Source organism: Scyliorhinus torazame, chromosome 4, assembly GCF_047496885.1.
Source record: "Scyliorhinus torazame isolate Kashiwa2021f chromosome 4, sScyTor2.1, whole genome shotgun sequence".
Taxonomy (NCBI): Eukaryota; Metazoa; Chordata; class Chondrichthyes; order Carcharhiniformes; family Scyliorhinidae; genus Scyliorhinus; species Scyliorhinus torazame.
In genome coordinates, this window is record NC_092710.1 from 318,091,445 (window position 1) to 318,115,438 (window position 23,994).

At 44.5% G+C, this 23,994-nt stretch overlaps 1 protein-coding gene across 1 annotated transcript in view; it reads right to left on the reverse strand.

Annotated features, from left to right (window-relative positions):
* plb1 (phospholipase B1) overlaps positions 1-23,994 on the reverse strand; it is a 288,667-nt gene that overhangs the window by 215,241 nt on the left and 49,432 nt on the right. The window contains exons 14-17 of the mRNA XM_072500134.1: positions 17,743-17,838; positions 6,975-7,049; positions 3,042-3,122; positions 2,572-2,632 (exon numbers count right to left, since the gene is read on the reverse strand). Of these exons, the coding sequence (XP_072356235.1) occupies positions 2,572-2,632; positions 3,042-3,122; positions 6,975-7,049; positions 17,743-17,838 (313 nt within the window). The remainder of the gene's footprint in view (positions 1-2,571; positions 2,633-3,041; positions 3,123-6,974; positions 7,050-17,742; positions 17,839-23,994) is intronic.

Here is a 23,994-nt window from a genome sequence, read left to right on the forward strand (position 1 = left end):
TTTGAAATGCAAATTTTCCATTCCTTTTCACACAGCAATTCATTTCACTAGCCAGTGATTGACAGTTTCATTGGGGTTTGTTTATTTATCTTTCCCTTCACGGTTGAATGCATCTCAAGTACCCTTCATTGATGTTCACCACAATGTTTATGAACACTCTTGCTACGATTGACAGCTCTTCAACACACCGAAAGGAACTAAGGGTTTTCACTTCCTCTTTTTCGCCGCAGAAATGGGTCACCCTCATCCGTGTGTGTTGTGGCGGGGGAGGGGGTGAACCGTTATTACCATGCTGGGGGGAGCAGCATGCCCCTACTTGTCATTGGTGGGGGAAGGATCTGCATTGTGGGGGAGGGGAGGGGGGGCCTTCTGATGGATTTTGGGGGATACCTCAGTTAAGTGTTGACACCCTTGACCAACCTCGGGGTCCACGGTGTCAGGGTCACGCTAGGAAAAACTTACACCAAAGCCCGCCTGGTGGATTTTCCGTGTGGCGGTCAGAGCATAATGGGGCATGGAGACTCAGTTTTCGAGCCTGTTAGGGACATTAACATTTATTTAAATGTTTGATTTGCATCTTCCTGTCAGTGCAGGGCGGGTAGCTCACTGTGGGGGCCAAACCCCTCTCCGCTCCATTCTCCGCTTAATCGGAATTCCTGATCGGAGCAATGTTGAATGAAGAATCCACCCCAGCAGTTCTATTGGCGTGGAATTTATTCCAAAGATTCTCATGGGGTCTTAGGTGAGAACTTTAGGTTTGGACCCATCGCCTCCAGTCTATTTATTCCACTCTCCATCCTGCCCTGTATCTATGTATTTGAACCTACATTAAAAAAGCATTTACAGCCAATCTAAAGCACTTCAAACCAGGTTCCACACAGGGCAGCTGCAATGATAACAGCTGAAAAAGACATTTATCACTGCGGACACCCTTCGTGTTTTGTGTGATTTCTTGATTAACTATTGAGTGAGGCAGCTGATATTTCAATCGGAGGCTGGTCGTAAGGAAACGTTCAAACTTATCTTACTCTATTGATGAAAGAAAGGTTAATCACACTGTTTAATCAGAAACTGAACAAAGGATGGCAGAGTGAATTATTTTGCTTCTGGAGGCCTGAAAGACCACAGACAAATTCAGCCCTTAAACAAATATTTGCTCTTGACGATAACCTATGCCGCTAAGCCTGGCATGGTCAGAGGAATATTCCTTCGTTATCACTCCATGGCACTGTCTGTACTACTAGGGCGGCATCTCACATGCCTGCCAAATTGGAAAGGCTGAAAGGTTATCTGGAGGTTGTCCTGGTTAGAAATCGACTGGCTAAACGTTTTTGGGCTAAAATGTGGCCTTTTCGTCTTTGAGAGTTCAGGCTGTGTCCTTGTCTCCACGGTAGGCCCAAGTCTATTTCACTTTTGATATAGTGCAATGCCCCCTCTGTGAACAATATCAAGATCTCTAATTTGGCTTAATTTGCTACCCTTCCATTGCGCTCCAACTGGTGTGGTGGGGTGGGGTGTGTCAGAAAGTCCATGGATATTTGGCATCATTTTACCGTCCCAATCCATCCATGTTAATGAGCGTCCATCACCTCATTCGAGCCAGTGCTGCTTTTGTAATTCCTCAAACAGCCACAAAGCTGAGGAAATTGACCAAAGTGACTTTAGCTGCAGAAGGAATCAGACTTGGTCAAACTGGTGCATGCAGTTTTTGTGAATCTCTGATTGGCCTGATTTTTGCTGACACCCTCTGAGCCCGATTCCCATGCCCATTCCTGACCTGAGCGAATTCCTGTTGCTGCCTGCTGAGTGACCGCCCCTCCCCCACAAGTCAACCTATTTGACTGAGCAAGCCTTCCACTCGTTTCATTTATATGTTGAAACTAGCGAGACTAGAGTTCTAGAACTCTAAAGATGCCAAGGGGTATGGCGTTGAAATAGAGGATCCACCATGATCATAGTGAATGGTGGAGCAGGTGCGAAGGATCAAATGGCCACTCCTGCTCCTATTTTCTACGTTTCTATGAGATGGATAACATCCGAATGGGAGAACACGTTTTTGGGGCTGAAAGCCTGTTCCTGTGTTACCACGTCCGAGTGACACAGCACCTGGACTGGGAGAGACCAGTGTTACCTGCGAGGGCGTTGGAGGAAAATTCCCAGGGGAGTTGGCTTCTCCCACAGTAAGAATGAAATCTTGACGTGAAGTAATGGACGAACAAGAGGAGGCTGGCGCAAGTGCTTTCTCCCCTCCGAGAACCTCAATAGTTGCTTATCCCACCTTCTTGAGACAACGGACGGGACTCTCCGGCCTCCCAGCCCCGTGAATCTCGGCAGCGGCAGGCGGAGCCCCGTTCACTGGTGGCAGGATTCTCTATTCCTGTCGCTGTCGAGTGAATTCCAATTGAAGCTACCCCACGCCGCCGGGAAACCCATGGGCAGGGGTGAGCTGCCAGGCAGGACTGGCGAATCCCACCGCCAGCAATTATGGCCAATATGTCTTGCATACCTGTTGCTTTCCAGTAGCTGAATAGTCTGAGATTGAATCTGACTGACGTTAATGTAATCATGTACCTGAAACTGGAACAGTATTAGAGGGGTCCCGTTCCGTACAAGTCACTTCACTGCCCGAATCCTAGTTCAAAATGAAGCATAAATTTATTGAAAGAACACTGTTGATGCCTTATTCATTTAAATTAATACAGTCACATAAAAACAGAAAGTGAACAGCAGGTAATCTGTTTGAACGTGATTGGTTCAGAACTCCTAGGTGAAAGGTCATATCTGATAGGTTAATCTTCACCAGCAACAAGGCTGCAGAGAGCCGTCTTATAGTGAAGAGGGAAAGAAAATAATTTAGAAACAGAGGAAATAAAGTCTTGTGCCGTCAAAATGATACTCTGCACATGTGGGTAATCCAGGTTGTGAAAGGGAGCTGAAAGAGTTAGACAAGAGACAAGAAGACCGAAGGAACCGAACAAGGGAGGAGGTGGCGGAGATAGAAGATGTGAAGTTGGAGACAATTCACTGGGGAAGTAGTTTACCACCCAGCTGGACATCCACGCCTCCACGTTCAGACTGTCTTCATAGTTGTTGTTTTGGTAAGTGAAGAGGTAGGGACTCTTCTGCAGGAATGGACAGAGAGAGAGAGTTAATTTGATACAACAGTGCAACAAGAGAACTTTCAAATTAAGCAGTAATCAAGTGAAGGGATGGGATGCAGGAGGAATATAGACCATAAAACCGTAAAACATAGGAGCGGAATCAGGCCACTCGGCCCATCGAGTCTGCTCCGCCATTCAATCATGGCTGATATTTTCTCATCCCCATTTTCCTGCCTTCTCCCCTTAACCCCTGTTCCCCTTATTCATCAAGAACCTATCTAACTCTGTCTTAAAGACACTCAGTGATTTGGCCTCCACAGCCTTCTGCGGCAAAGAGTTCCACAGATTCACCACCCCATGGCTGAAGGAATTCCTCCTCATCTCAGTTTTAAAGGATTGTCTCTTCAGTCTGAGGCTGTGCCCTCTGCTTCTAGTTTTCCTATAAGTGGAAATATTCTCTCCACATCCACTCTATCCAGGCCTATCAGTACTCTTTTTTTTATTTTAAATTATTTTTACAATTAAGGGGCAATTTAGTGTGGCCAATCCACCTACCCTGCACATATTTGGATTGTGGGGGTGAGACCCACACAGACACGGGAGAATGTGCAAACTCCACACAGACAGTGATCTCGGGCCGGGATCGAACCCGGCGCCATGAGGCAGCAATGCTAACCACTGAGATGGTTTCAATGCGATTCCCCCCTCATCCGTCTAAACTTAAGAACAGACCCAGAGTCCTCAACCATTCCTCATATGACAAGTCCTTCAATCCGGGGATCATTCTTAACCTCCTCTGGACCCTCTCCAAGGCCAGCACATCCTTCCTGAGATACAGGGTCAAAACTGCTCACAATAATCCAAATGGGGTCTGACTTGAGCCTTATACAGCCTCAATAGTGCATCCCTGCTCTAGTATTCTAGCCCTCTCGACATTAATGCTAACATTGCATTTGCCTTCCTAACTGCATGATGACCTTAAGAGAATCCTGAATTAGGAGTCCTAAGTCCCTTTGTGCTTCTGATTTCCGAAGCCTTTTCCCATTTAGAAAATCGACTATGCCTCCATTCCTCCTTCCAATGTGCATAACCTCTCACTTTTCTACATGGCATTCCATGTGCCACTTCTTTGCCCACTCTTCTAGCCTGTCCAGGTCCTTCTGCAGCCTCTCTTAAACACAGCCTGTCACTCTACATATCTTTGTATCATCTGCGAACTTAGCAACAGTGCCTTCAGTTCCTTCTTCCAGGTCTTTAATGTATATCGTTAATAGCTGTAGTCTCAACACTGACCCCTGCGGAACACCACTAGTCACCGGCTGGCATCCTAAAATGATCCCTTTATCCCCACTCTCTGCCTTCTGCATGTCAGTAAATCCTCTATCTATGCCAGTACCTTGCCCCTAACACCATGGGCTCGTATCTTATTTAGCAGCCTCCTGTACAACACTTTGTCAAAGGTTTTCTGGAAATCCAAATAAATCACGTCCAGTGGTTCTCCTCATTCTAACTTCCTCGTTACCTCCTCAAAGAATTCTAACTGAATTCTTGGCCTCCCCTTGGTGAAGCCATGCTGACTCAGCCCTTCTATTATGCACTTCTAAGTGCTCCGCATCTCATTCTTAATAATAGACTCTAAAATCTTACCAACAACCAAAGTCAGACTAATCGGCCTATAATTTCCTGTCTTCTGCCTCTCTCCCTTCTTGAACAGGGGTGTTAAATTAGCCATTTTCCAATCCTCTGGGACCCTCCCCGCCTCCAGTGATTCCTGAAAGGTCACCACCTGCACAATCTCCTCCGCAATCTCCTTTAAAACTCTGGGGTGTAGTCATCCGGTCCAGGTGATTTATCCACCTTCAGACCTTTTAGTTTTCCCACAACCTTCTCCTTGGTGATGGCCACTACACTCACCTCTGTCCCTTGACCCTCTTGAAGTTCTGGTATACTACGGGTGTCTTCCACTGTGCAAAGTACCTATTCAGTTCCTCTGCCATTTCTTTGTTTCCTATTACTACTTCTGCAGACTCATTTTCCAATGGTCCAATGTCCATTCTTGCTTCTCTCTTACCTTTTAACTATCAAAAAAAACCTCTTGCAATCATCTTTTAAATTACTAGCTAGCTGACATTCATATTTCATCTTCTCTGCTGAGGCCTTGACAGAAATCTTTGGAGCCTCACTGTCTTCAGGGGATGTCCCGGAGGACTGGAGAATAGCCAATGTTGTTCCTCTGTTTAAGAAGGGTAGCAAGGATAATCCAGGGAACTACAGGCCGGTGAGCCTTACTTCAGTGGTAGGGAAATTACTGGAGAGAATTCTTCGAGACAGGATCTATACCCATTTGGAAGCAAATGGACGTATTAGTGAGAGGCAGCATGGTTTTGTGAAGGGGAGGACGTGTCTCACTAACTTGATAGAGTTTTTCGAGGAGGTCACTAAGATGATTGATGCAGGTAGGGCAGTGGATGTTGTCTATATGGACTTCAGTAAGGCCTTTGACAAGGTCCCTCATGGTAGACTAGTACAAAAGGTGAAGTCACACGGGATCAGGGGTGAGCTGACAAGGTGGATACAGAACTGGCTAGGTCATAGAAGGCAGAGAGTAGCAATGGAAGGATGCTTTTCTAATTGGAGGGCTGTGACCAGTGGTGTTCCACAGGGATCAGTGCTGGGACCTTTGCTCTTTGTAGTATATATAAATGATTTGGAGGAAAATGTAACTGGTCTGATTAGTAAGTTTGCAGACGACACAAAGGTTGGTGGAATTGCGGATAGCGATGAGGACTGTCAGAGGATACAGCAGGATTTAGATTGTTTGGAGACTTGGGCGGAGAGATGGCAGATGGAGTTTAATCCGGACAAATGTGAGGTAATGCATTTTGGAAGGTCTAATGCAGGTAGGGAATATACAGTGAATGGTAGAACCCTCAAGAGTATTGAAAGTCAAAGAGATCGAGGAGTACAGATCCACAGGTCATTGAAAGGGGCAACACAGGTGGAGAAGGTAGTCAAGAAGGCATACGGCATGCTTGCCTTCATTGGCCGGGGCATTGAGTATAAGAATTGGCAAGTCATGTTGCAGCTGTATAGAACCTTAGTTAGGCCACACTTGGAGCATAGTGTTCAATTCTGGTCGCCACACTACCAGAAGGATGTGGAGGCTTTAGAGAGGGTGCAGAAGAGATTTACCAGAATGTTGCCTGGTATGGAGGGCATTAGCTATGAGGAGCGGTTGAATAAACTCGGTTTGTTCTCACTGGAACGAAGGAGGTTGAGGGGAGACCTGATAGAGGTCTACAAAATTATGAGGGGCATAGACAGAGTGGATAGTCAGAGGCTTTTCCCCAGGGTAGAGGGGTCAATTACTAGGGGGCATAGGTTTAAGGTGAAAGGGGCAAGGTTTAGAGTAGATGTACGAGGCAAGTTTTTTACGCAGAGGGTAGTGGGTGCCTGGAACTCGCTACCGGAGGAGGTGGTGGAAGCAGGGACGATAGTGACATTTAAGGGGCATCTTGACAAATACATGAATAGGATGGGAATAGAGGGATACGGACCCAGGAAGTGTAGAAGATTGTAGTTTAGTCGGGCAGCATGGTCGGCACGGGCTTGGAGGGCCGAAGGGCCTGTTCCTGTGCTGTACATTTCTTTGTTCTTTGTTGTTCTTTGTTCTCCACCCTTATTGCTTTTTTAGTTCTCTTCTGCTTGCTTTTAAAGGTTTCCCAATCCTCTGGTTTCCCATTAATCTTCGCCACATTGTATGCTTTTTCCTTTGCTTTCATGCTATCCTTGACTTCCCTCATCAGCCCTGGTTGCCTCGTCCTCCCCTTAGCGTGGAGTGACGTGTATGGTCGGAGTGCAGTCTGATCATACCTGGGTTGGACAATGCAACTGAGGAATCATTGCTGTGCACTCGAGGACTTGACTTATATTGTCATTGGGTTGTAGCTGTGAAGGAAAGAAGACAGAGATTGAGGTTCAGTGTTTCACATGTTGCAGTGTTAGTAACAGCACAGACTCTAACCTTGACAAGAGCCAGTCTGAATTCGAAAATATTGCAAAATGCACAATATCATAAATGTAGGGTTCATTATTGATAGGGACCTGTCTATGAGGAAGGCACGCAAAGCATTTCACTCCTTCAAAGATACTTTGAGACCTTGAAATGAACCTGATTTGTGGTTATCTTTGGTTAAGATTGCAATCTTAGCTTATCTGAAGTTACAGAGATACAAACAGGTTAATTGATCGAATGATTCAGCAAACCCGACCTGCTGCTGACCCATCTCTCCTGTTGCTATGTGCAACAGACAGATTTTTAATCAGTAAGGGAATCAAAGGTTATGGGGATAAGGCGGAAAAGTGGAGTTGAGGATTATCAGATCAGATCAGTCATGATTTCATTGAATGGTGAAGCAGACTCGATGGGCCAAATGGCCTATTTCTGCTCCTACATCTTATGGTCTTGTGGTCAAAAATTGACACCTACAACACCTCTGGCACAGTGCAGTGGGATGCGAAAAGACCATGTACCCCAACTAAGAAACTCGGGTTGGGTCAACATGCAGGCATTCAGGGCCACAGGGATTGATTCTGTGCTATCATGTCACACAGAAGATCAGGTACTGGCACTGCACTACAATTGAGGCACAGTGCCTCCCAGCTTGCTCACAATTAGCATAGCTTTAATTGACCTCAGTAGCGTGAAGGCAAATTGATCATTGAGAAGAAGAATAGAATGATTTAACACACGAGTCCATTCAGCCCATTGAGATTATCCTGGTTCTTTGAACGAGCCATCAAATTAGTCTCACTCTTTCCCTGTAGTAATTTATTTCAGGGGCATGTCTAATTCCCTAGGGAACAGTGGGTCTGCTCCCGCCATCTTTTCAGACAGTGCATTCCAGATTGCAACAACAACTCACTGTCCAAAACAGAAATACCCTTCCTCTCCCATCTACTTTCTGGCCAAATTCCTTAACTCTTCCTGCTGATAAAGAATGCCTTAGCCATCTGTTTCTATATCCCATGGACATGGCAGGCAACAGTCGCTTCCTCAGAAAACACCTACCACCTCCTACTTCGCAATTGGATGAAGAGGATTTCCGATTGTCCCTCCGTCACAGATACATAGGAAGGAACATCAGATTAGACCATATGAGCCTATTCTGCCATTCAATTAGATCATGGCTGAGTTCCACCGTAAATCCATTTATCTGTTTTGGTTGTCTAACCCTTGATTTCATTACCAGCAATGGTCTGCACACCCCTTTCCAAAAGATGTCCAAAAGTCTTCTCATTGAAAGGGTTGGTGCCCCCAGACAGTAGCTAGATTCCAATATTGGGGCGTCAGACAGGGTAGATTCTAACGTTCACCGCCGGCTGGATAAATTGGTGATGTATCGATCAGCGAGCGGCTTGGTAGGCACCTCTCCCGATCTGAGGTTAGAAAGGAAATGGACATTCCGATCCACAGTGACACTTATGCCTATGGGGGCGGAGCGATCAAAACCGATCCCATTGTCAAAGCGCAGCAGCCCTTTAATAAACTTCTGAGCCCCTCACCCCGCCCCATCCACTTTCAGCTGTAACACTGCCCGTCATTACCTTCCCCCCATTCTTACCCGTACTGAACTTGTGGAAATCACGCAAGGCACATCAGAGAGTTATTAAAATGAGCGATCTTGCTGAATCAGTTTTCTTCCGTACTCCCCAGCCAACAAAACTTCCTTGCACGTGGCAACACTGCAGCAATTTTCAAGAAACTGTGGAGTTGGCCCTTGTATGTGTTTTAAAGCTCTTTCAGACGGCCGGTATAGTTACAATGGGCTGAAGGGCCTCTTTCAATACTGAATTACTGCATTATTTGAAGGCTGCGATGGATACTTATCTACAGCATCAATAAATATTTCTCAGATTTCAATTCCAAAATTGTAACTTCAAAAATCGAAACCAGGATGTTGTTGACGAAGGGCTTATGGCTAAAAGCTGACAGTTCGGACAGCAGCGAGTAAGTACAGAGATAAAAACAAAATTCAACCATAAAAACTTTGTTCTGAAGAAGAGAATACGGACTCGAAACATTAACTCGGTTTCTCTTTTCACAGATGCTGACAGACCTGCTGGGGCTTTTCCAGCTCTTCCCTATTTCATTTCAGATTTCCAACATCCGCGGTATTTTGCTTTTATTTTAGCGAGAACAGATCGATAAGAAATAAATTGGTCTCATATACGTTTAGCACAGGGCTAAATAGCTGGCTTTGAAAGCAGACCAAGGCAGGCCAGCAGCAGGGTTCAATTCCCGTACCAGCCTCCCCGAACAGGTGCAGGAATGTGGCAACTAGGGGCTTTTCACAGTAACTTCATTTAAGACCATAAGACATAGGAGCGGAAGTAAGGCCATTCGGCCCATCGAGTCCACTCCGCCATTCAATCATGGCTGATTTCAACTCCATTTACCCGCTCTCTCTCCATAGCCCTTAATTCCTCGAGAAATCAAGAATTTATCAACTTCTGTCTTAAAGACACTCAATGTCCTGGCCTCCACCGCCCTCTGTGGCAATGAATTCCACAGACCCACCACTCTCTGGCTGAAGAAATTTCTCCTCACCTTTGTTCTAAAGTGACTCCCTTTTATTCTAAGGCTGTGCCCCCGGGTCCTAGACTCCCCTGCTAATGGAAACAACTTCCCTACATCCACCCTATCTAAGCCATTCATTATCTTGTAAGTTTCTATTAGATCTCCCCTCAACCTCCTAAACTCCAATGAATATAATCCCAGGATCCTCAGACGTTCATCGTATGTTAGGCCTACCATTCCTGGGATCATCCGTGTGAATCTCCGCTGGACCCTCTCCAGTGCCAGTATGTCCTTCCTGAGGTGTGGGGCCCAAAATTGCTCACAGTATTCTAAATGGGGCCTAACTAATGCTTTATAAAGCTTCAGAAGTACATCCCTGCTTTTATATTCCAAGCCTCTTGAGATGAATGACAACATTGCATTTGCTTTATTAATTACGGACTCAACCTGCAAATTTACCTTTAGAGAATCCTGGACTAGGACTCCCAAGTCACTTTGCACTTCAGCATTATGAATTTTGTCACCGTTTAGAAAATAGTCCATGCCTCTATTCTTTTTTCTAAAGTGCAAGACCTCGCACATGCCCACGTTGAATTTCATCAGCCATTTCTTGGACCACTCTCCTAAACTGTCTAAATCTTTCTGCAGCCTCCCCACCTCCTCCATACTACCTGCCCCTCCACCTATCTTTGTATCATCGGCAAACTTAGCCAGAATGCCCCCAGTCCCGTCATCTAGATCATTAATATATAAAGAGAACAGCTGTGGCCCCAACACTGAACCCTGCGGGACACCACTCGTCACCGGTTGCCATTCCGAAAAAGAACCTTTTATCCCAACTCTCTGCCTTCTGCCTGACAGCCAATCGTCAATCCATGTTAGTACCTTGCCTCGAATACCATGGGCCCTTATTTTACTCAGCAGTCTCCCGTGAGGCACCTTATCAAAGGCCTTTTGGAAGTCAAGATAGATAACATCCATTGGCTCTCCTTGGTCTAACCTATTTGTTATCTCTTCAAAGAACTCTAACAGGTTTGTCAGGCACGACCTCCCCTTACTAAATCCATGCTGACTTGTCCTAATCTGACCCTGCACTTCCAAGAATTTAGAAATCTCATCCTTAACAATGGATTCTAGAATCTTGCCAACAACCGAGGTTAGGCTAATTGGCCTATAATTTTCCATCTTTTTCCTTGTTCCCTTCTTGAACAGGGGGTTACAACAGCGATTTTCCAATCCTCTGGGACTTTCCCGGACTCCAGTGACTTTTGAAAGATCATAACTAACGCCTCCACTATTTCTTCAGCTATCTCCTTTAGAACTCTAGGATGTAGTCCATCTGGGCCCGGAGATTTATCAATTGTTAGACCTCTTAGTTTCTCTAGCACTTTCTCCTTTGTGATGGCTACCATATTCAACTCTGCCCCCTGATTCTCTGGAATTGGTGGGATATTACTCATGTCTTCTACTGTAAAGACTGACGCAAAGTACTTATTTAGTTCCTCAGCTATTTCCTCGTCTCCCATCACAAAATTACCAGCGTCATTTTGGAGCGGCCCAATGTCAACTTTTGCCTCCCGTTTGTTTTTAATGTATTTAAAGAAACTTTTACTATCATTCCTAATGTTACTGGCTAGCCTACCTTCATATTTGATCCTCTCTTTCCTTATTTCTCTCTTTATTATCCTCTGTTTGTTTTTGTAGCCTTCCCAATCTTCTGACTTCCCACTACTCTTTGCCACATTATAGGCTTTCTCTTTTGCTTTGATGCATTCCCTAACTTCCTTTGTCAGCCATGGCTGCCTAATCCCCCCTCTGATAACCTTTCTTTTCTTTGGGATGAACCTCTGCACTGTGTCCTCAATTTGAAGCCTACTTGTGCCAATAAGCGATTTTCATTTCATTTCATTACATCGGAGACTGAGCGGGAATCTGGCCATGGGGTTTAAGCAGGTTTAGTAGGGTAGATATAGAAAAACCTGTTTTCTCCAGCGGCAGAAACAAAACAAGAGGACTTCATCTTAAAATTAGAGCGAGGTAATTCAGGAAACGCTGTCTCACAAAGAGTAGTCAACATCCGGAACTATCCCAACCACAAGACAGTGGATTTCTGTGACAATTAGGGATCAATAGGTGTTTGTTAAGTAAGGGTATCAAGGAATATGGGGCAAAGGTAGAAAATAGAATCTGAGGTGCAGCTCATCCATGGGACCCCAATGTTGGGCCCATGTGGGGATCTTGAGCCTGCCTATGCCATCAGCTCACCCACGGGTGCGGCCTTTCAGGAGGCTGCTGCCTAATTAGCCACCTCCACTCTTGTAAATCAGAGAGCCAGCATTGGGAGAAATGGGTGCTCAGACCCAGACAGGTGAGCACAGGTATGAGAGCGCCCTCACTTGTTTCCATAGAATTCTTGAAATAAAGAGGCCCTAAAGCATTAGGGAGATTGAAGATGGAAGGGAAACATCAGAGGGGGTTGCAGCCTTTCATCCCTGGATCCCTGTCTTTGAGGCATCAGGCCTCCATCTTCCGGGCAGTGCATTCCAGACCCGATCAACACGTTTGCTTCTTTTATAAATAACTTTAAATCCGTGCCCTCTCATTCTTGATCCTTTTTACGAGTGGGAACTGTTTCTTCTTGTCTACTTTGTCCGGCCCCTCATGATTTTGAACATCTCTATCAAATCTCCTCTCTCCAAGGGGAACAGTCCCAACCTCTCCAATCTATTCTCATCACTGAAGCTTCTCATCCCTGGAACCATTCTTGTAAACCTCTTCAGCTCTCTCTCCAATGCAGTCACATCCTTCCTATAGTGTGGCACCCAGAACTGTGCACAATACTCCCGCTGAGGTTGAATTATTATTACTACTGCCTACTATGAGTTCAGCATAACCTCCTTGTTCTTGTACTCTGTGCTCCTATTAATAAAGCCCCAAATACCATATGCTTTATTAATAGCTATCTCTACCTCTTCTGCCACCTTCAATGATCTATGCACATATGCTCCTGCACTCCTTTTACCTAAGAATTTTACCCCTTCTTTGACACTGTCTCCCCATGTTCTTACTACCAAAATGAATCACCTCACACTTCCCCACATTAAACTTCATCTGTTACCTATCTGCCCACCCCACAAACTTCTGAAATTCTACTCTGTCCTCTTCACAGTTTACAATGCTTCCAAGCTTTGTGTGATCCCAAAAATGTTGACATTTTCCCCGCACACCAAGATTTTGATCATTAATTTATATCAGGAAAAGCAAGGGTCCCAATACTGAACCCTGGGGAACCCCACGCCAAACCTTCCTGCAGCCTGAAAAATATCCATCGACTGTTACTGTTTCCTATTATTCAGCCAGTTTTGTATCCCATGTTGCTACTGTACCCCTTTTTTTCCAGGAACTATAAAACATTTTACAAGTCTGTTGTGCAGCACTGTATCAAATGTCTTCTGCAAGTCTATGTACATTACATCAACATCACTACCCTCATCAATTGTTTCTGTTTCCTCCTTCAAAAAAACTCCAGCAAGTTAGTTAAACATGAACATCCCTAAAGAAATCCATGCCAGCTCTTCCTAATTAACCCATAAGATCAGCCATGATCTTATTGAATGGTGGAGCAGACTCGAGGGGCCAGATGGCCTACTCCTGCTCCTGCTCCTCATTCTTATGGTCTTATGTTTCCACATGACTATTGATTCCATCCTGAATAACTGTTTCTTTAGTTTCCCCACCCACCACTCAGTTAAACTGATTAAGTCTGTAATTGCTGGGCTTATCCTTACAACTGTTTAATGGGCAGCATGGTATCACAGTGGTTAGCACTGTTGCTTCACAGCGCCAGGGACCTGGATTTGATTCCCGGCTTGGGTCACTGTCTATGCGGAGTCTGCACGCTCTCCCCGTATTTGCGGGGGTTTTGTCCCACAAGTTCCGAAAGACATGCTTGTTAGGTGAATTGGGCATTCTGAATTCTCCCTCTGTGTACCCGAACAGGCACTGGAGTGTGGCGACTAGGATCTTTTCACAGTAACTTCATTGCAGTGTTAATGTAAGCCTACTTGTGACATTAATAAAGATTCTTATTATTTTGAACAAGGGCATAATATTTGCAATTCTCCAGTTCTTATCTGGCCTTTTGTGTTAAAAATATAAACAATAAATCATTTCCACTTAATGACGTAAAAAGTTCATCACTTAACAGATTTCAATTGGCCCCAGAATAAGGACAGAATTCCGACTGAGTTTGATGTGCGTGATCTACCCAATCTGCTCTTCAATACCCAGCAGAACTGTATCAGCAGAAATCTCCTTATCATTCTGTTTTTAAATTAGAAAAGATTGGAACACCCAAGGAATGTAAGGTCTGACCTGAACAAATTTCATCTCTCTTTCTCATTACTTATTGAGAAATAAACACTACATGAACGGAGCAGAAAAATAAACATTTCATCAACGATACTTTATCTCATCTGAACATTGCAGCTCAGCTATGACCTTTGTGGTGACTGCGTTGCTTTCTTGTCTCTGGAAACAGCAATGCTAAAAGGTCAATGAACCCAAAATATTCAGGATTTCAGATCAGTCCCAATGTGTTGATGATGACATATTGTGAACTACAACAAAAGCTGTGCCAGTAACTAGGCAAAAATTCCCGATCTGTACTCGACACCTTTTGGTTCTTTGCTTTTAAACAGCATTGTTTACAGCAGGGTTTTTCAAACTGCAGGTCGCGACCCGCAGGTGAGTCATGGGCTGGTGTCGAGAGGGTCACAGAGCAATCGGTCGCGGAGTAATCTGTCCCAGCATTCCCGATCGTGGGAGAAGCGGCCAATGGCCGCAATCGGCTTTTAAGAATACCGGCGGCAACCGGCTTTTAAGTTGGGAATGCCGGCTGCGACCGGGTTTTAAATACGAACGATGCAATCTTCCCACCACAAGTGGCAGCAGAGAGCAGGTCACACACCCGGCATGTACACTGATGTCTCACGCCCTGTACGATCGGGATTTGTTCCTCCATATTCTAGATGCGAGCAAGCAACAGAACCGTTGAATAACTGAAGATGGATCGTTTTGTAATAAGGAAGAGAATGCCAGAGACACAAATAGGCCAGGATCTCACAACTGAATCTGCTGGAGAGAGCTGTTCAGGGGAGACAACAGCAGGAAAAAGCAGTGTTGGTGCAAGCTGTATATCGAGGTCAAGGGTCTCCGGTGAATAGCCTACTAAGAAAAAACTGAAATCGAAACAAAGCAGTATAAAGATGGTTTCTTCTGGTAGGGCTTTGTTAATTGCCAATGCAAACTAGGAACCAAATCCCAGGTGTTGTATGCAGAGAAGTACCAACAAATGAAGGTTTAAATCCCTCAAAACTTCAAAGGCATTTGAAGGCTAAGCATGGCGAGTTTGAGGATTTTGATTGTTTGATTTTTTTTCAAAGGATGCAGCGAGAACTTAAATCATCAGCTGAAGTCCTTGAATGATAAAGCAAGTGAGATCGTGAGGACCAGCAGGATCACAAGTCGCATTTAAGGTAAATGAAAGTGGTGGATCGCGAAGGCCAGCTGGCATGGGTCACGAAGGTCAGCCAGTATGGGTCACGAAGGTCAGCCAGTATGGGTCACGAAGGTCAGCCAGTATGGGTCACGAAGGTCAGCCAGTATGGGTCACGAAGGTTGGCCGGCGTGGGGGCATGGGTCGTGAAGGTCAGCTGGCGTGGCTCTTAAAGATCGGCTGGTTGGTAAAAGTGGGTCCCGGGGATAAAATGCTTGAAAAACACAGGTTTACAGAACACCTCGGAATGGGTGAATAAGCTGTACTTTCCAGTGGTGCTAAGGAGTACAGGATCTATTAGAGTTACCCAAAAAAAGGTCAGCTCATCTTGACTGAGAGGGGATGTGCTGTCATAAGCCCATAAGACATAGGAGCAGAATTAGGCCACTCGGCCCATCGAGTCTGCTCCGCCATTTAATCATGACTGATATTTTTCTCATCCCCATTCTCCTGCCTTCTCCCCATAACCCCTGATCCCCTTATTAATCAAAAACTTATCTATCTCTGTCTTAAAGACACTCAATGATTTGGCCTCCACAGCCTTCTGCGGCAAAGAGTTCCACAGATTCACCACCCTCTGACTGAAGAAATTCCTCCTCATCTCTGTTTTAAAGATTTGTCCCTTTAGTCTGAGATGGTGTCCTCTGCTTCTAGTTTTTCCTACATGTGGAAACATCCTCTCCATGTCCACTCTATCCAGGTCTCGCAGTTTCCTGTAAGTTTCAATAAGATCCCCCTCATCCTTCTAAACTCCGAGTACAGACCCAGAGTCCTCAACCGTTCCTCTTATGACAAGCTCTTCATTCCAGGGATCATTCTTGTGAACCTCCTCTGGACCCTTTCCAAGGCCAGCACATCCTTCCGTAGATATGGGGCCCAAAACTGCTCACAATACTCCAAATGGGGTCTGACCAGAGCCTTGTACAGCCTCAGAAGTACATCCCTGCTCTTGTATTCTAGCCCTCTCAACGTGAATGCTAACATTGCATTTGCCCTCTTAACTGCCGACTGAACCTGCACGTTAACCTTAAGAGAATCGTGAACAAAGACTCCCAAGTCCCTTTGTGCTTCTGATTTCCTAAGCATCTTCCCATTTAGAAAATAGTCTATGCCTCCATTCCTCCTCCCATAGTGCATAACCTCACACTTTTCCACATTGTATTCCATCTGTCACTTCGTTGCCCACTCTCCTAGCCTGTCCAAGTCATTCTGCAGCCCGCCTGCTTCCTCAATACTACCTGAATACTACCTCAATACTACTCTACAGATCTTTGTCGCTTGTTTTATTTTTATTTTGTCAGACAAAGAAGGGAAATGAAGAATCATATCCATGAGAGAGATGTGCAAGGTAAACCACACTACACGATGGTAACACTTGACAGGGTAGGTGTTAAAATGTCTGATTCCCCTTGCAGGATCATCCAATCTCACCTGCCGTCTATCTGATCACAGACCTTCCCTTCCATTCTTTCCTACCTCCTTCTCCTTCCTTTCCCTGACTTTTTATAGCCTGTTACATCTCTAACTTTTTCCAATTTTGAGGAAAAGCTTGAAACATGAATTATTTCCTCTTCCTCTGGATCCTGCCAGCCCTGCTGGGCATCTGCAGCATTTCCAGCACGGTAGCATAGTGGTTAGCACAATTGCTTCACAGCTCCAGGGTCCCAGGTTCGATTCCGGCTTGGGTCACTGTCTGTGCGGAGACTGCACATCCTGCTCGTGTGTGCGTGGGTTTCCTCCGGGTGCTCCGGTTTCCTCCCACAGTCCAAAGATGTGCAGGTTAGGTGATTGGCCATGATAAATTGCCCTTAGTGTCCAAAATTGCCCTTAGTGTTGGGTGGGGTTACTGGGTTATGGGGATAGGGTGGATGGTGTTAACCTTGGGTAGGCTGCTCTTTCCAAGAGCCGGTGCAGACTCGATGGGCCGAATGGCCTCCTTCTGCACTGTAAATTCTATAATTCTATAATTCCCGTTGGCTCATATTTCAGCTTTCCACCATCCAAGTTATTTTACTTTTGTGTCAAACTATCGAGTAGTTCAAATAGATTAAAATTTCAAACGACATACAAGAAATAAAAGTGAGAGTATGTCCTCAAGGCCCATCGAGCCTGCTCTTCCACTCAATACGATCATGGCCGCACTTGGGTTCCCGTCCACTCCCCATATCCCTTAATTCCCCATATCCAAACATCTGTGTATCACATAGGTCTATCTGACATAACAGCCAGAGAGGTTTTTATACAACAATAAGGTTGTGAAAAGTCGCTCCCATAGCCCAATAGCGCCGAATAACAGATACATCAGAGTGATTACAGGTTTGAATTTAAGTGAGAATCAGGAGGGATAGGAAGGATGAGGTGGTAATTCTATATAATTCTGTCCAATTCCAAGTTACAATCCAGGGGCTGAATTCTCCGCACCCCGATGCTGAAGCGCGTACTAATACAGGACAAGTGACAAGATAGCTACAGATGAATGGAAAATAAAAAGAAGTCTCACGCACCATGTTATTCCAAAGTTCTCTGGCTAACACAGCATGTCCATGGGCACTGAAATGGAAACCGTCCTGTGTGAAGCAGCTGAGATTGGGTTTACCATCCTGCAAGGAATAATAGACAGAAAACAAATGTGTTCACAATAGTCCCTCACAGAATAAACAAGCAGTACACTAGGTCGGACGTACAGGAATAAACCATTTGAACCCATCAATTTAGTCAAGTCTGTAATCATTCCCAGGTATGGGATTGGGGGAAATGTATTGAGGTGGATAGAAAACTGGTTGGCAGAGAATAAACAAAGAACAGGGATTAATGGATCCTTTTCAAATTGGCAGGCAGCAACTAGTGGGGACACAGGGATCGGTGCTGGGAACCCAGCTATTCACAATATAGATTAATGATTTGGATGAGGGAATAAAATGTAACATCTCAAAGTTTGGAGATGATACCAAGTTGGGTGGGAGGATGAATTGTGACGAGGATGCAGAGATCTTACAGCATGATCTGGAGAGGTTGGGCGAGTGGGCAAATCAATGGCAGATGCAGTATAATTTGGATAAGTGCGAGGTTATTCACTTTGGAAGCAAAAACAGGAAGGCAGATTACTACCTGAATGGTTGTAAATTGGGAGAGGGGAGTGTGCAGTGGGACCTGGGTGTCCTTGTGCACCAGTCGCTGAAGGTAAGCATGTAGGTGCAGCAGGCGGTAAAGAAGGCTAATGGTATGTTGGCCTTCATTGCGAGAGGTTTCAAGTACAGAAGCAGGGATGTGTTGCTGCAATTATAAAGGGTTTTGGTGCGGCCACACCTAGAATATTGTTTGCAGATTTGATCTCCTTTTCTGAGGAAGAATGTTCTTACTCTCGAGGGAGTGCAGCGAAGGTTTACCAGACTGATTCCAGGGATGGCGGTACTGTCATATGAGGAGAGATTGACTAGGTTGGGATTGTTCTCGCTGGAGTTCAGAAGGATGAGGGGGGATCTCATAGAGACTTATAAAATTCTAACAGGACTAGATAGTGTAGATGCAGGGAAGATGTTCCCAATGATGGGTGTGTCCAGAACCAGGGGGTCACAGCCTGAGGATTCAGGGGAAGCCATTTCAGACAGAGTTAAGGAGACATTTCTTCACACAAAGAGTGGCGAACCTGTGGAATTCATTACCACAGGATGTAGTTGATGCTAAAACATTGAATATATTCAAAAGGCGACTAGATATAGCATTTGGGGTGAATGGGATCAAAGGTATCACTCCCAGGTATCCATTATTCTATATATAAATCATCTGAACCCCTCGATTAGATTCCAGTCTGTAATCACTCCAAGGTATCCATTATTCTATATATAAACCAACTGAACCCCTCGATTAGATTCCAGTCTGTAATCACTCCCAGGTATCCATTATTCTATATATAAACCATCTGAGCCCCTCGATTAGATTCCAGTCTGTAATCACCCCCCGGTATCCATTATTCTATATATTAACCATCTGAACCTCTCGATTAGATTCCAGTCTGTATTCACTCCCAGACATTAATTATTCTATATATGAACCATCTGAACCCCTCGATTAGATTCCTGTGTGTAATCACTCCCAGGTATCCATTATTCTAGAGATAAACTATCTGAACCCCTCGATTAGAGTCCAGTCTGTAATCACTCCCAGGTATTCATTATTCTATATATAAACCATCTGAACTTCTCGATTAGATTCCAGTCTGTATTCACTCCCAGACATCCATTATTCTATATATAAACGATCTAAACCCTTCGATTAGATTCCAGTCTGTATTCACTCCCAGACATCCATTATTCTATATCAAACCACCTGAACCCCTCGATTAGGTTCCAGTCTGTGATCACTCTATGGTATCCATTATTCTATATATAAACCATCTGAACCCCTCGATTAGATTCCAGTCTGTGATCACTCTATGGTATCCATTATTCTATATATAAATCATCTGAACCCCTCGATTAGATTCCAGTCTGTAATCACTCCCAGGTATCCATTATTCTATATATAAACCATCTGAACCCCTCGATTAGATTCCAGTCTGTGATCACTCTATGGTATCCATTATTCAATATATAAATCATCTGAACCCCTCGATTAGATTCCAGTTTGTAATCACTCCCAGGTATCCATTATTCTATATATAAACCATCTGAACCCCTCGATTAGATTCCAGTCTGTAATCACTCCCAGGTATCCATTATTCTATATATAAACCATCTGAACCCCTCGATTAGATTCCAGTCTGTAATCACTCCCAGGTATCCATTATTCTATATATTAACCATCTGAACCCGTCGATTAGATTCCAGTTTGTAATCACTCCCAGGTATCCATTATTCTATATATAAAAAATCTGAACCCCTCGATTAGATTCCAGTCTGTAATCACTCCCAGGTATCCATTATTCTTTATATAAACCATCTGAACCCCTCGATTCGATTCCAGTCTGTAATCACTCCCAGGTATCCATTATTCTATATATAAACCATCTGAACCCCTCGATTAGATTCCAGTCTGTAATCACTCCCAGGTATCCATTATTCTATATATAAATCATCTGAACCTTTCGATTAGATTCCAGTCTGTATTCACCCCCAGACATCCATTATTCTATATAAAACCACCTGAACCCCTCGATTAGATTCCAGTCTGTGATCACTCTATGTTATCCATTATTCTATATATAAACCATCTGAACCCCTCGATTAGATTCCAGTCTGTGATCACTCTATGGTATCCATTATTTTATATATAAACCATCTGAACCCCTCGATTAGATTCCAGTCTGTAATCACTCCCAGGTATCCATTATTCTATATATAAACCATCTGAGCCCCTCGATTAGATTCCAGTCTGTAATCACTCCCCGGTATCCATTATTCTATATATTAACCATCTGAACCCCTCGATTCGATTCCAGTCTGTAATCACTCCCAGGTATCCATTATTCTATATATAAACCATCTGAACCTCTCGATTAGATTCCAGTCTGTATTCACTCCCAGACATTCATTATTCTATATATGAACCATCTGAACCCCTCGATTAGATTCCTGTGTGTAATCACTCCCAGGTATCCATTATTCTAGAGATAAACTATCTGAACCCCTCGATTAGAGTCCAGTCTGTAATCACTCCCAGGTATTCATTATTCTATATATAAACCATCTGAACTTCTCGATTAGATTCCAGTCTGCATTCACTCCCAGACATCCACTATTCTATATATAAACGATCTAAACCCTTCGATTAGATTCCAGTCTGTATTCACTCCCAGACATCCATTATTCTATATCAAACCACCTGAACCCCTCGATTAGATTCCAGTCTGTGATCACTCTATGGTATCCATTATTCTATATATAGACCATCTGAACCCCTCGATTAGATTCCAGTCTGTGATCACTCTATGGTATCCATTATTCTATATATAAATCATCTGAACCCCTCGATTAGATTCCAGTCTGTAATCACTCCCAGGTATCCATTATTCTATATATAAACCATCTGAACCCCTCGATTAGATTCCAGTCTGTAATCACTCCCAGGTATCCATTATTCTATATATAAACCATCTGAACCCGTCGATTAGATTCCAGTTTGTAATCACTCCCAGGTATCCATTATTCTATATATAAAAAATCTGAAACCCTCGATTAGATTCCAGTCTGTAATCACTCCCAGGTATCCATTATTCTTTATATAAACCATCTGAACCCCTCGATTCGATTCCAGTCTGTAATCACTCCCAGGTATCCATTATTCTATATATAAACCATCTGAACCCCTCGATTAGATTCCAGTCTGTAATCACTCCCAGGTATCCATTATTCTATATATAAATCATCTGAACCTTTCGATTAGATTCCAGTCTGTATTCACCCCCAGACATCCATTATTCTATATAAAACCACCTGAACCCCTCGATTAGATTCCAGTCTGTGATCACTCTATGTTATCCATTATTCTATATATAAACCATCTGAACCCCTTGATTAGATTCCAGTCTGTGATCACTCTATGGTATCCATTATTTTATATATAAACCATCTGAACCCCTCGATTAGATTCCAGTCTGTAATCACTCCCAGGTATCCATTATTCTATATATAAACCATCTGAGCCCCTCGATTAGATTCTAGTCTGTAATCACTCCCCGGTATCCATTATTCTATATATTAACCATCTGAACCCCTCGATTCGATTCCAGTCTGTAATCACTCCCAGGTATCCATTATTCTATATATAAACCATCTGAACCCCTCGATTAGATTCCAGTCTGTAATCACTCCCAGATACCCATTATTCTATATATAAACCATCTGAACTCGATTAGATTCCAGTCTGTAATCACTCCCAGATACCCATTATTCTATATATAAGCCATCTGAACCCCTCGATTAGATTCCAGTCTGTAATCTCTCCTAGATATCTATTATTCCATATATGAAATATTTGAACCCTTTGATTGCTCTCGGATTCCTCCCAATCCTCACTGCCTGGTGCACTGTGGTTTCAATATGTACAATCTGATGTGTTATTTACTCTGGGATAACACAGGCTTCAACTGGATGCAGCTTTAACCAAAAGATACTCCATACCTTGAAGTTAGTTCAATCTGATTTATTGAGCTAGAAGCACAGTTAGCACAGTTCTCTATGAGTTCGACTCTCCGCTAACCTAAGTGAGGTTACTCTGTCTGACTGAACCAGACTAGCTCTTAGCCACGTGCTGGAGGTATGATACTGTACATACACCCTGACTCACTCTGTAGATGTTCATCAGTGGAAAGAGGCGGAGTGTGAGTGCCTCGTGCCTTTTATAGTGAGATACCACCCCTGAGTGTCCTGTCTGCTCATTGGTCATGGCTTGTTCTCTGTGTTCATTAGCTGCCTGTCTGATCCTGTCTGTATATCATTATCTGTATGTCTGCATATCATGACATCTCCCCTTTTTTTAATGTTTTGTTGACACATGGGAACGTACTTACATGTGGTGGCATATATTAACATATTTACAAGCGGTGGTCTATGTGAACGTATTTACATGTGAAGACAGCTGTCTAATGTGTGAAAACAGAACATCGCAAACAAAACAAATGTTCATAAGTCCAGTCTCTGGGGCTTGCGTCTGATCCTTATCGACCGCTGGAGGTATGGTGGTGGGGACGACAGTGCCTTGACAGGTGGGATGGAAGCCTGACTGGTGGCATCTTAGTTCGAGGTATCAGGAGGTGGCAAAATAATGGACTGAAACGGAGAAGAAAGCGGTTGTGGGCAGGCAACTTTGCGCAGTGCCCGTCTGTTTCGTCGCACAACAGAACCATCAGCCATACGTACAACATATGAGTGGGGCGAAGCCTGTCGAACAACAACAGCTGGAGCAGACCAGCCACCATCCGGTATCTTGATCCTGACAGTGTCTGCCAGGGATAACACGGGCAAATCGGTGGCATGAGCATCATAGCCCTGCTTTTGCTGGTTTTGGAGCTGCTGTACCTTCTGCAGCACCGGGAGGTGATCCAGGTTGGGCAAGTGTATGGCTGGAAGTGTCATCCGCAGGTCCTGTTCATCAGGAGTTGAGCCGGCGACATGCCAGTGGACAGTGGGGTCGCCCTGTACGCAAGCAGCGCGAGGTAGATGTCAGAAGCAGAATCCGCGGCCTTGCAGATGAGCTGTTTCACTATGTGCACCCCTTTCTCAATCTTCCCATTGGACTGCGGGTAGTGTGGGCTGGAAGTGACATGTTTGAAATGGTTTGACTTGGTAAACATAGACCACTCGTGGCTGTAGAAGCACGGGCCATTGTCACTCATGACAGTGAGTGGGATACCATGACTGGAGAACGTCTCCTTACAGGCCTTGATGACGGTCCAAGATGTGAGGTCTGAGAGCTTCACGACTTCAGGGTAATTGGAGGAATAGTCAATAATCAACACGTAGTCACGACTATTCACACGAAAGAGGTCGAAGCCAACCTTGGACCACGGGGAGGTCTCGATTTCATGCTGCTGGAGCGTCTCCTTGCTCTGCGCTGGCTGGAAGCGTTGACAGGTCGCACAGTTGAGGACCATGTTCGAGATGTCCTGGCTAATACCGGGCCAGTAGACAGCCTGCCTGGCTCTGCGTCTGCACTTCTCGATGCCCAGGTGTCCCTCATGGATTTGGCGGAGCACCAAGCTCTGGAGACTGAGTGGAATGACAATCCGGTCCAACTTGAGGAGGATACCATCAATCACC